Raw genomic sequence first — 13,696 nt, 5'->3', positions numbered from 1 at the left:
GTGTGTGTGTCTGTGTGGGGGTGTGTGTGGGTGTGTCTGTCTGTGTGTGTGTGTGTGTGTCTGTGTCTGCGTGGGGGTGTGTGTGTTAGTTAGTTAATTAGTTAGTTAACCGGATACGTCAATACTGATCTTTCCTCCAAACTGGGATGTTGTTGTTGGTTTTGACGAGGGCAGTTCAAACCAAAGGGAAGGTACGAGATAGATTGGCACCCAAGAGAGTTTAAGGGTGAAGGGTTTCTTGGTGCTTTTGCCAAAGGGATTGGCAATTGGGCAAGTGAAAGAAGGAACCGTACACTTAACAATCGGGTCCTGGGGAGTGTTGCTGAACAGGGAGACCTTGGGGTGCTTGTTCTTAGCTCCTTGAAAGTGGAGTCGCAGTTAGATAGGATAGTGAAGAAGGCGTTTGGCATGCTTTCCTTTGTTAATCAGAGCATTAAGAAAATTGATGTCATGTTGCGGCCATACAGGACATTGGTTCAGCTACTTTTGGAATTCGATTCTGGTCTCCCTATTATAAGAAAGATGTTGTAAGGTTCAGAAAAGATGTTGCCGGGACTGGAGGGTTTGAGCTACAGGGAGAGGCTGAACAGGCTGGGGCTATTTTCCCTGGAGTGTCAGAGGCTGGGGGGATGACCTTATAGAGGTTTATAAAATCATGAGGGAGTATGGATAGGGTGAATAGTCATGGTCTTTTTTTCTCCCCAGGGTAGGGGAATCCAAAACTCGAGGTTTAGGGTGAGGGAGAATATCAAAGGGACGCAAGAGGTTGCTTTTTCATGCAGAGGGTCGTGTGTGTGTATGGAATGAGCTGCCAGAGGGAGTGATTATCCCGTAATGCGTGTTATCCCAGAACACACTCTTACTCGCTGCTTCAGCTGGATGTCAGTGTGTGAGAGGGGTCTTGGACAGCGACAGCCCAGAGGGGCCAGGGGTTACTCTCCCCTTGGTGAATGGACGAGTACCGTTCTCAGATGGGTTTCTCTGTGTTTTACTGAAAGGGAGCGGTTTGTGTTGCAGACTCTCTGCCTGAGCTGAGCCAACGGCGGAGCAGCCTCCCAGCGCTGAGCGACGAACAGCCCGAAGACCTGGAGAGGAGACTCCTGCACCTCAGGGTGCAGCCAGAGGACCCGCTCCTTCCCCCCGTCAGCCTGGGTTCAGATGGTCTCAATGATGCTGATTACCTGACTGCAGCGGCTGAGTGGATCAACGAGGCGCTGCAGCAGGAAGCCAGCCAGGAGTACGCAGCGGCGTTCAGTTGCTACCGCAACGGGGTGGACATCCTACTGAAGGGAGTACAAGGTGGGTGAACGTGGAGGGGGCTGTCTCTCACAGTCCTCAATATTAACACTCCCTGTTCCTCCCTCCAAACCCATCCCCCCACCCCCCCAACAGAGCCCAGAGCAACCGAAAGCAGTGGATTTCAGGGCCAGGTTTGGAAGTCGGGTCAAAGCGAAAGAGAACAGTCACCCTGGAGATATCCCTTTGCGCTGATAATGGGTGAGAGCAACTCAAAGGCAGAGGCACTGCGGCCATGTTACAGGCCTGCCTGCTAGATCTCACACAAGAGGGAGATGAACAAGATTGGAGGGAACGGTGAAACACAGGGGAACTAAAGCCGAAACTCCGAGAAACCGGAGGAACTCAGCAGGTCTGGCAATCTCTGCAGAGAGAGAAATTGAGTTCATGTCTTGGGCCCAGCGATGGCTTCAGAACTTGGGTTCTACTTAAAAAATAATCTTACCCTTGTTTAGATGTTTTTATTCAGTGTGAGATCACTGGCTGGGCCCAGCATTTATTTGCCCGTCCCTAGTTGCCCCTTCAGAAGGCAGTGAGGAGCTTCCTTCTTGAACCGCTGCAGTCCATGTGCTGTGGGTTGACTCACAAACCCCCCGGAGAGGGAATTCCAGGACTTTAACCTAGCGACAGTGAAGCAACATTGCTATATTTCCAAATCAGGATGGGTAGTGACTTGGAGTGGAACTTGCAGGGGGGGGTGGTGTTCCCATGTATCTGCTGCCCTTGTCCTTTGAGCTGGAAGTGGTTGTGGGTTTGGAGGGTGCTGTCTGAGGATCTTTGGTGAATTTCTGCAGTGCGTCTTGTAGATGGTACACACTGCTGCTACTGAGTGTCATGGGGGGGTGGAGGGAGGGGGGTGTGGTGCCAATCAAGTGGGAGCTGCTTTGTCCTGGACGGTGCCAACCTTCTCGAGTGTTGCTGAAGGCAAGTGGGGAGTATTTCCTCATACTCCTGACGTGCGCCTTGCCCATACTGGACAGGCTTTGGGGAGGGTCAGGAGGTGAGTTACTCGCTACAGTATTCCTCGCTTCTGAGCTGTTCTTGTAGCCACTGCATTGATATGGCTGGTTCAGTTCAGTTCAGTTCAGTTTCAGGTCGATGATAATTCCTGGGGTGAATGGCAGGTAATAATTGGCTCAAAGAATGGAACCAGGAGAGAGCTGGGTTAACATAGGGGAGGTTCAGAAGTCCTTCCGAAGTCTACATTGGGAATACTCAATTGTTGTCACGTGAGACGCTTGAGAAAAAATGATATCTGCGTATCCTTGTGGTGTACTTGCTGCTGTTAATAAGAATCTATGAATGTAAGTGTGGACCATCCACTCAATGGTCCATTCTGTCGGCTCACCAACCCCCCCACCTCCAAAAAAAACCCTCTACGCTGTTTGTCCCATTCTAGCATAAACAGCCAAGGTCTTTTCCCCAGGGTAGGGGAGTTCAAAACTAGAGGGTATAGGTTTAAGGTGAGAGGGGAAAGATTTAAAAAGGACCGAAGGGGCAACTTTTTCTGGCAGAGGGTGTATGGAATGAGCTGCCAGAGGAAGTGGTGGAGGCTGGTACAATTGCAACATTTAAAAGGCATCTGGATGGGTATGTGAATAGAAAGGGTTTGGAGGGATATGGGCCAGGCGCGGGAAGGTGGGACGAGATCAGTTTAGGATATCTGGTTGGCATGGAGGAGTTGGTGTGTTTCTGTGCTGTACATGTATGATCTCTCTCTCTTTCTCTCTCTCTCTCTCTCTCTCTCCCCCTCCCTCCCCCCCTACACCCCCTCCCACACACACACACACCACACACACTCACCACACACACACTCACCACACACACACGCACTGCCCACACACGCACTGCCCACACACGCACTGCCCACACACGCACTGCCCACACACGCCGCACGCCACACTCCCGCACGCCACACTCCCGCACGCCACACTCCCGCACGCCACACTCCCGCACGCCACACTCCCGCACGCCACACTCCCGCACGCCACACTCCCGCACGCCACACTCCCGCACGCCACACTCCCGCACGCCACACTCCCGCACGCCACACTCCCGCACGCCACACTCCCGCACGCCACACTCCCGCACGCCACACTCCCGCACGCCACACTCCCGCACGCCACACTCCCGCACGCCACACTCCCGCACGCCACACTCCCGCACGCCACACTCCCGCACGCCACACTCCCGCACGCCACACTCCCGCACGCCACACTCCCGCACGCCACACTCCCGCACGCCACACTCCCGCACGCCACACTCCCGCACGCCACACTCCCGCACGCCACACTCCCGCACGCCACACTCCCGCACGCCACACTCCCGCACGCCACACTCCCGCACGCCACACTCCCGCACGCCACACTCCCGCACGCCACACTCCCGCACGCCACACTCCCGCACGCCACACTCCCGCACGCCACACTCCCGCACGCCACACTCCCGCACGCCACACTCCCGCACGCCACACTCCCGCACGCCACACTCCCGCACGCCACACTCCCGCACGCCACACTCCCGCACGCCACACTCCCGCACGCCACACTCCCGCACGCCACACTCCCGCACGCCACACTCCCGCACGCCACACACACCCCACACACCCTCTCACTCAGCGCGTTCCCGGTCCCAGCCCCTTGCTGTGCTGTTCCTTCAGCTTCCCTTGCTACTTTAACCAACAGATCTGTGCCATTTCGTTCTCAATCCTTGCTGCCCAAACTTGTAGTGGTTTGGACACCTCGGTCCCATCTCCTCGTGACCTTCTCTCCTTGCTGACTGAATAGTTTATTGATCACACTGTCAGTCTGTTCCAGCTCCTTTATTGCCCTCAGTACATCTGGCCCCAGGTCTCGCTGCTTGAAATCTCTCTGAAGAATCTTGATTTTTTCTGGATGATGTCTCTGTCTATCCTTCCTAATGAAATTAAGCATTAGACCACGTTGGTCTGACTATCCTTCCAACACTTCGCAATGTGTTAATCCTTGCACAAAATCCATTGGGAGTGAGTGTTCCACCTGGGAATTGCATTTCACAAACTCATGGCTCCCGAAGCTGCTATCTGTACACCAGGATGGTGTGAGGACAGAGATATATGGTCCCAGGGGAGCCGGCTGCTGTACTACGGAAAAGGCAGGGGTAGTATTCAGGGATCTAACGGGCCCTAGGGCCTGATTAATTGCTATGTGTCTTGTTGTTGGTAGCTGACCTGAACACTGAACGGCGAGACGCAGTGAAGAAGAAGACGGCCGAGTATTTGAAACACGCGGAAGCCATTTTCAGTGAGCACCTGATGGACGGTGTTGCTACAAACTCAGTAAGCATCGCTCGGAGAGAGACAGTCAGGGTCTGGAGAGTGCTGTCCCATCCTGGCAGTGTTTGATGAGGGACAGTGTAGAGAGAGCTTTACTCTGTATCTAATCCTGTGCTGTCCCTGTCCTGGCAGTGTTTGATGAGGGACAGTGTAGAGAGAGCTTTACTCTGTATCTAACCCCGTGCTGTCCCATCCTGGGCAGTGTTTGATGGGGGACAGTGCAGAGTGATCTTTACTCTGTATCTAACTCCGTGCTGTCCCTGTCCTGGGGAGTGTTTGATGGGGGACAGTGTAGAGAGAGCTTTACTCTGTATCTAACTCCGTGCTGTCCCTGTCCTGGGGAGTGTTTGATGGGAGACAGTGCAGAGTGATCTTTACTCTGTATCTAACCCCGTGCTGTCCCTGTCCTGGGGAGTGTTTGATGAGGGACAGTGTAGAGGGAGCTTTACTCTGTATCTAACCCCGTGCTGTCCCTGTTCTGGGGAGTGTTTGATGAGGGACAGTGTAGAGGGAGCTTTACTCTGTATCTAACCCCGTGCTGTCCATGTCCTGGGGAGTGTTTGATGGGGGACAGTGTAGAGGGAGCTTTACTCTGTATCTAACCCTGTGCTGTCCCTGTCCTGGGAGAGTGTGATGTGAGGAGAGGGTAGTTTCCAGCAGTCTGTTTGATTCCTTGCCAATCCACTGTCTGTCTTTCAGTGACTCAGAAGGATCGGAGAGAGTAGCATCACAGTGAAGATCACACATCTGAGGAATGGATGAAGAGGCATCTATCTAGTGGTTTTCCAGTTGTGCCTGAAAAGGTCGATGAACAGCTTTTTTAACTAATTCCCTGCTTAGAGACACCAGCTCGGCGAAGAGGCTGGGGACACAGCTCCCCCGACGCTGAGAATGGGGTTCTCCCCCACATTCTCTCCCCCCTACATTCTCACCCTAATGTTGGGATGTGTCAGTAAGGGGAGGGCAGGCTCCAATGAGCTGCCCTCACTGTTGCAAATGACTCTTGGGGAAGTGCGGTTTGTATTGTGAGACGCCGGGCTGTCTGTCCCTGAGGTGAAATTGGACAGTCCTCACTGCCAAAGCTAACAAAACATTGCCTTTATGTCCCTGAATTTCTCCAGCTTGTACACTGAGGAATTACCTTCAATGGCAGTGACTGCTGTTCAGAAGTGAACATGCCTTCGCAATGCTTCCCACAGCCAGACCCCGCTTAAAGACAGTTCATCAGCTGTTCGAGCCTTGACAAAGCAACAAATGTTTTCCCCTGGACACTGCTGCACCCCACCTAACCCCAAGCCAATGGGCTGCATCTTTTATATCCACTGACAGGGCAGTTTGCAGCATCTCGCCTGGAAGTTGGCACCTCTGACAGTGCGGCACTCCCTCAGTACTGACCTTCGGATAGTGTGGCACTCCCTCAGTACTGAACCTCCGACAGTATGGCCCTCCCTCAGTCCTGACCCTTGGACAGTGCGGCACTCCCTCAGTCCTGACCCTCCGACAGTATGGCCCTCCCTCAGTCCTGACCCTTGGACAGTGCGGCACTTCCTCAGTCCTGACCCTCCGACAGTATGGCCCTCCCTCAGTCCTGACCCTCCGACAGTATGGCCCTCCCTCAGTCCTGACCCTTTGACCGTGCGGCCCTCTGTCCATAAACTATCTCTGGGTACCAGTTCTTTGCTGTATTTTCGTCCGTCCCTGTGCATACCACGGTTCCTGTCTGTGTATCAGTCCTAACCCCACTGCGCCCCCATAGCCAGTCCTTGTCAGTCTCCTTCCCTCTCTCTCTCTGGGGTTCTGCCTTTCTCGTTCTCCCTTTTTCTGTCTGTCTCTCTCTCTCTCTCATTCTCTATCTCTGTCTCTGTCAGCGATCATTGAAAGTTGATGGTACGGACAGAATGTGTTTGGAGACCCCACGACCATGATGTATTCGTCACTGAAAATCGTTTATATTTCCAGCTGAGCCTTCATTCTGGCTTGCTGCTCTGTCTCTGTCAGCGATCATTGAAAGTTGATGGTACGGACAGAATGTGTTTGGAAAATCCACGACCATGATGTATTCGTCACTGAAAATCGTTTATATTTCCAGCTGAGCTGTTTCCTAAACCAATCTGCTTGCCTTCATTCTGGCTTGCTGTGAATGGTGAGCAGTCCCTGCGTTCTGTCATCCTACATTTCTGATTTTCCCGGGAATATCTAGCATTGCCCTCTGTCACTCAATCCTCCTGACGCAGTCATCAGTCAGTCCCTTACTCACCCTCAGGGCATTGTCTGACTTCCCCACTGCCATTTCCTTGCATTTCTGTGCCTTAAATGTTCATGTTTCCCACTGGGCTGATTATTTTGTGATTGTGTACATTTTAAGCACTTGGTACAACTCCCAAGTAAAGTTACTCTGAATGCTCTGTTTAACATTTTACTCTTTTGCATCATTTTTAATCCCACTCCGAATGGTAAGGATCGGACTGGAGTTTGCTGCATTTATTGCCTATCTGTAACTGCCCCTTAAGTGATGAGCTGCCTCCTTGAACAAACATAGTCTATTGGCGTAGGTGTACCAACAGTGCTTTCAGGGAGGGAGAAACAGGAATTTGACTCAAAGACACTGAAGGAATATTTACAAGTCAAGATGGTGAGTGACCCAGAGGGAATTTGTACTGGATGGTGTTGTCATATATCTGCTGCCCCTGTCCATCTTGGTGGTAGAGGTTGTAGATTTGGAGCTCACAACCCATGAGTGAGTTAAAAGTGGCGAGGGTGACACAGAGAATCTGCAGAGGGAAAGATACGGGTTAAATGATTGGGCAAAAACTCGGCAAGTGGAATATAATGTGGAGAAATGCGGCGCTTTAGCAGGAGTGGGTGAATATTACTTAAATGGAGAAAGACTGCAACGGGACAGAGGGATTGTGATCCATGAATCACACAAGGGTTGCATCCAAATTCTGCGGGTAATAGCAAAGACAAATTAAAGGTTGGCCTTTATTTCAAAGGGAAATTAGAGCGGCTTGTTCAAACTATATCAGGTGCTAGTCAGAATACTTTGCCCCCCTGTGTCTGATACCAAGTATGGAGGGATTGCATGATAAGGAGAGGTTGAGCAGATGGACCGTGTACTTATTGGGACAGAGAGGAATGAGATCCAATCTGATTGAAACAATCAAGATCCTGAGGGGACTTGACAGTAGAAGCAGAAACGTTTCTGCTTGCGGGAGAGTCTCTGACCAGATTAAGGGTTTGCACATTTTAAACAGAGATGAGGAGGTATTTCTTCAGTCAGAGGGTAAATCTGTGGAATTCTTTCCCACAGTGGGCTGTCGAGGCTGGGTTGTTAAATATATTCAAGGCTGAGATAGACAGATTATTAATCAGGAAGGGAATCGAGGGTCATGAGAAGTAGGCAGGAAAGTGAAGTTGAGAGGATTATCCGATCAGCCATGATCTCTCTGAGTGGCAAAGCCCCCATGTCCTGTGGTCTTATAGGTCCAGTCCAGTTTATTTTCTGGTCAATAGTATATAGAACATAGTGTGACCATCAGCAAACATGCCCACTTCTGACTTTATGATGGACGGAAGGTCATTGATGAAGCAGCTGAAGATGGTTGGACCTAGGACACCACCTTGAGGAACTCCTGAAGAGACTCTAGCTTTGCTGGGGCTCTGTGATGCCACACTCAGTTGAATGTAGCCTTGATGCCAAGGGCTGTCATTTCACCTCATCTCTGGAATTCAGCTCTTTTGTCCATGTTTGAACCAAGACTATAATGAGGTCAAACTGTGCGTCGCTGAGCAGGTGCTGCTTGATAGCACTGTTGATGACACCTTCCATCACTTCACTGACTATTGAGAGTAGACACATGGGTCACTAAGTGGTCAGGTTGAATTTGTCCTGCATTTTATGTACAGGACTTACCTGGGCAATTTTCCAAATTACTGAGTAGATGCCAGTGTTGTAACTGCACTGGAAGAACTTGGCTAAGGAAATGGCAAGTTCTAGAGTACGAGTCTTCAGTACTATCGCCAGAATGTTGTCAGGGCCCATAGCCTTTGCAGCATGCAGTGCCTTCAATCATTTCTATACATAAAATGCAATTACTTCATATTGCTGAGATGGGTCATCTAACTGACACTTCTGGCTGACGGTGAACATCTTGTCTTTTGCACTGTGCTGAGATTCCCCCATCACTGAAGATGGGATTATTTATGAAGCCTACTCCAAGCGAGTTGTTTAATAGTCCACCACCATTTATGACAGTATCTGGGAAGACCACAGAGCTTAGATTTGACCTGGTGCTTGTGGAATCACTTAGCTGTTGCGTGCTGGTCCAACATTTGGCATGCATGTTGTCCTGTGCTGTTTATAGTACTCCAGGTGTCACTAATGCTCTGTATAACTGTAGCATAATATCCTTCCTGTTGTCTTCAAGACTATTTGTTATAAATGAGAATATATCTTCAGTTCCTTCATCAAAGTCATTCATGTGATTGTAATTACAGCCAAGTACCAATCGCTGAGGCATGTTTGTTAATTCTTGTCAATAAGAAAATGACCCTTTTATGCCCACTTCCTATCAGCCAGCTAATCTTCTATATGGATAAACATATTACCCATGAACTTATATTTTCTTCACTTTATTTTCCATAGGGAAATGGTGACTTAATTGAAACATATAACATCCCGAGGGGTTTTGACTGGGTGGACGTGGAGAGGGTGTTTCCCCTTATGGGAGAATCTACAATGAGAGGGTCCTGTATAAATTATTTTAATGGCAGCGTTGAGAAGTGGTGAGAGGTGTTTGGGAGATAGGCTGGAATGTGGAGTAATCAGATCAGCCACGATCTTATTGAATGACAGAGTAGGCACAATTGGGCTGAGTGGCCTCCTCATAATTCATTTATTTGTCTGCGATGACATTTGATTTCTAGAAGGTATTTAATAAGATGCAACATCAAAGTATAGAACACCTACCTGTTCCTACTTATCCAAACAATGTCACTCCTTCAAAAAAACTCCAATAAACCTGTTCAACGTGATTTCGCTCTCAAAACCATGTTGACTCAGCCTAATTACCTTGAACTTTTCCAAGTGCCTTGCTGTCGCCTCTTTCAGAATAGCTTCCCAGGCATCCACCATGACAGATGACATGCTAACTGCCATGAGTTTCCTCCCTCGCTTGTTGAGTAAAGGAGTTACTTCCATTGCTTTCCAATCCAAACCAACCTTCCCCGAATCTGGGGAACCTTTGGAAAATGAAAACCATTGTGTCAGCTATCTCACTGGCCTTTTCCTTTTAAGACTTTAGAATGGCATCCATCAGGACCTGGCTCTCATTAGCTCACAGCTCCAACCATTACTCTGTACTGCGTTCCTCCTTCCATTTCCTGATTTACACCTATTTCTGGGATGTTACTTGGATTCTCTACAGGAAAGACTGATGCAAATATCTGCTCCATTCACCTTGCTTATTTTCCCCTTTATTGGTTCCCCAGACTCATATCCAATATGACCACTTAGTTCAATCTTTTCTTTGGTCAGTACTCTTACTGTCTGCACATAATATTTCTAGCGAGCTTTCTCTCATACTCAGTTTTCCTTCTTATGAATATTTCAATTATTCTTTGCATTTTAAAAAATATTCCATTGAACCCTGTGGCCTGCTGCCCATCTTTGTGTCTTTAAGTTTAATACTAGTTCTAATTAATAACTGAATTTCTGGCATGCCCTCCCGTAACCTTCACTGAACCCACTGGATCAGGTCAGTTCTCCAAAAGTGAGCAAGTCACTCAGTTGTAAATGCTACAGAAAAGTCAAATGAAAAGCAACTAGACAAACCACCCAGTGCCATCCTAGGTTGTGGTGGGGTCATTACAGTGGCGGGGGGGGGGTCAATGCAGGGTCGAAGGTCAGCACAGAGGGGTCCTAAGGTAGTGGTCAGTGCAGGGCAGGAGGTCAGTGCGAAGTGAGGTCAGCACTGAAGGGTCATTCCAGAGTGAGACGTCAGTGTGGAGTGATAGGTTAGCACAATGCACCACATTGTTGAGGGTGAGAGGATGTGTTAAAATGGAACAGCAGGAAACCCTATAAACGCATCATTTTTTTATTGTGGTTACTTGGTTTCAATGAAAGGTTGCCTAGAGATGCCTGCTAGATCACAGCCTCCAGGGTTGAGGCTGCACTCTCCAGAGTGTAAGTAACTACCGTGAGGTGCTTCCGAACATCATCCCAGGCATTTCCATTGGCCAGGGCACGCTGGTAAGCATCGGCTAGTCCGGGAAATGTTTCCACATCTGAATTCTTTGACGCGTAGATGACGTGTCTGCAGAAGGAATAAATGAAACTCACTGTTGAAGGAGCGGGCAGAATGATCACTGGACAGAGTGCAGCGCGGTGTGGGGAGGGTCTATTGGGACAGAAAGAATGAAGGAAGATTGGGCGGAGCAAGACTGAGGAGCAGTGATGGAAAAACAGAGACAGGGAAAGAAAGTGGGAGGCAGATTCAGTTTGAGATTGAGAAAGATGGATTGGAACCTATTGTGGTCAACATTTTAAACGGGGTAATTTCAAAGGAATGAGGACAGAGGTCGCTGGAGAGGATTGGGAAAGAAGTTTATCAAAAAACAAACTTGATTTGATTTATGATTGTCATGGACCTAGATTTAGATTACTTACAGTGTGGAATCAGGCCCTTCGGCCCAACAAGTCCACACCGACCCTCTGAAGAGCAACCCATCCAGACGAATTCCCCTACATTTACCCCTTCACCTAACACTACTACACGGCCGTGGGAGGAAACCGGAGCAAACCCACACAGACACAGGGAAAATGTGCAAACTCCACACAGACAGTTGCCTGAGGCGGGAATTGAACCTGGGTCTCTGGCGCTGTGAGGCAGCAGTGCTAACCACTGTGCCGCCCCACTGTACCTAGCTACAGTGAAAGGTTTTGTGTTGTGTGCAGTACAGGCAAATCATAGCTAGAACAGAGTGAGGAATACAAAGTTACAGAACTGAGGTTTCAAAGTGCAGAATGATCATAAGAAATGTGAGATTAGATCTGCTGTGGAGAGCTCGAAAAGAGACATTTAATAAATTAGTTCATGGCTCACAAGAATATTATAACCTAGTGAAGGAAAGGGGATAATTGACGATGGTTAATCAAAGAGTTAAGGATAATATCAAATGGAAAGATTTTTTTAAAATACACTGTGGCGAAGATTAGTGATAGCCAGAGGATTGGGAAAGTTTTAAAAACCAATAAAAGATGTCCCAAAACAATAATTAAAAAGAATAAAATAAGTTTGACAGTAAACTAACAAGAAGATCAAAACAGACAGTAAGAGCTTCTGTAAATATATAAAGAGGGAATGAGAAGCCAGAGTGAACTTCATTCCTGAGGGAATGAGGCTAGGGAAATAACAGGAAACCAGGAAATGGCAGAGGAGTTGAATAAACACTTTGCATCAGTCTTCACTGTAGAAGAGAAGATTAACATTGCAAAATTATTACATATTCAAGGGGCAAAAGACATACAGGAACTAAAAACAGTAATTATCACTAAAGGAAAAGGACTGGGGAAATTAATAGGGTTGAAGACCGATAGGTCCCCTGGAACTGATGACGGGGCCTTCTATGATTTTAAAGCAAATAGCTGCAGAGATAGTGATTGCAGTGGTAGTGATCTTCCAGGAACGCTTAAATTCTGGAAAAGTCCCAGAGGATTGGAAAAGTGGCAATGTCGCACCTTTATTTAAAAATGAGGACAGAAGAAAGATGACTATAGGCCAGCTAGCTTAACATTTGTAATAGCGGAGCATTTAGAAATGCATGATATGATCAGGCAGCTTCATGAGGAAATGTCATGCCTGAGAAACTTATCTGAAATATTTGAGAAGGTAGCAAGCAGGACAGAAGAGAGGAAGCAGTGGATGCAGTCATAGTGCTGGGGAAGTAGTGGACACTACTAAATCATGGTATTGGTGCCTGGGGCTAGGACAGATATAGTTACTTCAGCATTTCCTGTTGCTGCCCACTCTTTCTCATATGGTGGCAGCGGTGTCCAGCCCCAGAGAACCAGAGATGGACTCAACTGAAGCTGGCAATGGTAAACCACAAAGCCAGCCCCAGTGGACCTGAAATCAGGGGTCTGGGGGGAAATGCCAAAGGACAGTTCAGACAGTAGTTTTCTTAAATGGATTCATTTGTGGGATGTGGGCATCACTGGCTGGGCCAATGTTTATTGCCCGTCCCTAGTTGTCCTTGACAAGGTGGTGGTGAGCTGCCTTCTTGAACCGCTGTAGTTCTGTTGCTGTGGGTTGACCCACAATGCCCCCTGGAATTGCAGGACTGTGACCCAGTGACACTGAAGGAACGGTGATGCATTTCCAAATTAGGATGGTGAGTGCCTTAGAGGAGAACTTGCAGAGGGGTGGTGTTCCCAAGTATCTGCTGCCCTTGTCCTTCTAGATGGAAGTGGTCGTGGATTTGGAAGGTCTGAGGGTCCTTAGTGAATTTCTGCAATGCATCTTGTGGATGGTAAATACTGCTGTTGCTCTTAAAGGTTAGGGAGATGGAAACTAGCAAGCAGGTCATTAATTTACTTGAATCTAGAACTTCTGGTAGAACTGCACAGTGAAAGACAAGAGACAGATTTGACAGAGAGAGAGAGAGAGAATTAAAGGGAGTCACAGGCAGAGAGAGAGGGACAAGCAGTATCACAGAGGGAGAGACAGAAACACAGGCAGCATCACAGACAGAGCAAATGAGACATGGTCATGCAGAGAGAGTGAGAATGAGAAAGAGAGACAGCACATCACGTGCACATAGAAAAGGTCCCAGACAAAGTGTATCACATCGGGGAGTCGTGGTGACAGAGAGAGAGGAAGAAAGAGCCATAGAAAAAAGACACCCAGAAAAAGTGTCACACAAAGGGAGCAGGAGACACACAGGGGCAGACTTGCCGATAGCACATGGGGGTGACCAGCAGGGGGCAGGCAGACTTACCGATAGCACATGGTGGTGACCAGCAGGGGGCAGGCAGACTTACTGATAGCACAGGGGGGTGACCAGCAGGGGGCAGGCAGACTTACC

General features: G+C 48.8%; 1 protein-coding gene and 1 long non-coding RNA gene across 2 annotated transcripts in view; one reads left to right on the top strand and one right to left on the bottom strand.

Annotated features, from left to right (window-relative positions):
• Positions 1-752: 752 nt before the first annotated feature.
• LOC122543882 lies at positions 753-6,043 on the top strand. The gene is made up of 3 exons (XR_006310173.1): positions 753-1,299; positions 4,500-4,612; positions 5,309-6,043. It is a non-coding gene; the product is annotated as an uncharacterized LOC122543882 (long non-coding RNA).
• A 4,648-nt stretch (positions 6,044-10,691) lies between these two features.
• The window catches only part of naaladl1 (N-acetylated alpha-linked acidic dipeptidase like 1), a 47,503-nt gene continuing 44,498 nt past the window's right edge, over positions 10,692-13,696 (bottom strand). The window contains exon 18 of the mRNA XM_043683015.1: positions 10,692-10,926. Within this exon, the coding sequence (XP_043538950.1) occupies positions 10,755-10,926 (172 nt within the window). The 3' untranslated portion in view covers positions 10,692-10,754. The remainder of the gene's footprint in view (positions 10,927-13,696) is intronic.

Source organism: Chiloscyllium plagiosum, chromosome 45 (genome assembly GCF_004010195.1).
Source record: "Chiloscyllium plagiosum isolate BGI_BamShark_2017 chromosome 45, ASM401019v2, whole genome shotgun sequence".
Taxonomy (NCBI): Eukaryota; Metazoa; Chordata; class Chondrichthyes; order Orectolobiformes; family Hemiscylliidae; genus Chiloscyllium; species Chiloscyllium plagiosum.
Note: the sequence above shows the minus strand (reverse complement) of the source record. Positions and strands in the feature narration are given on the sequence as shown.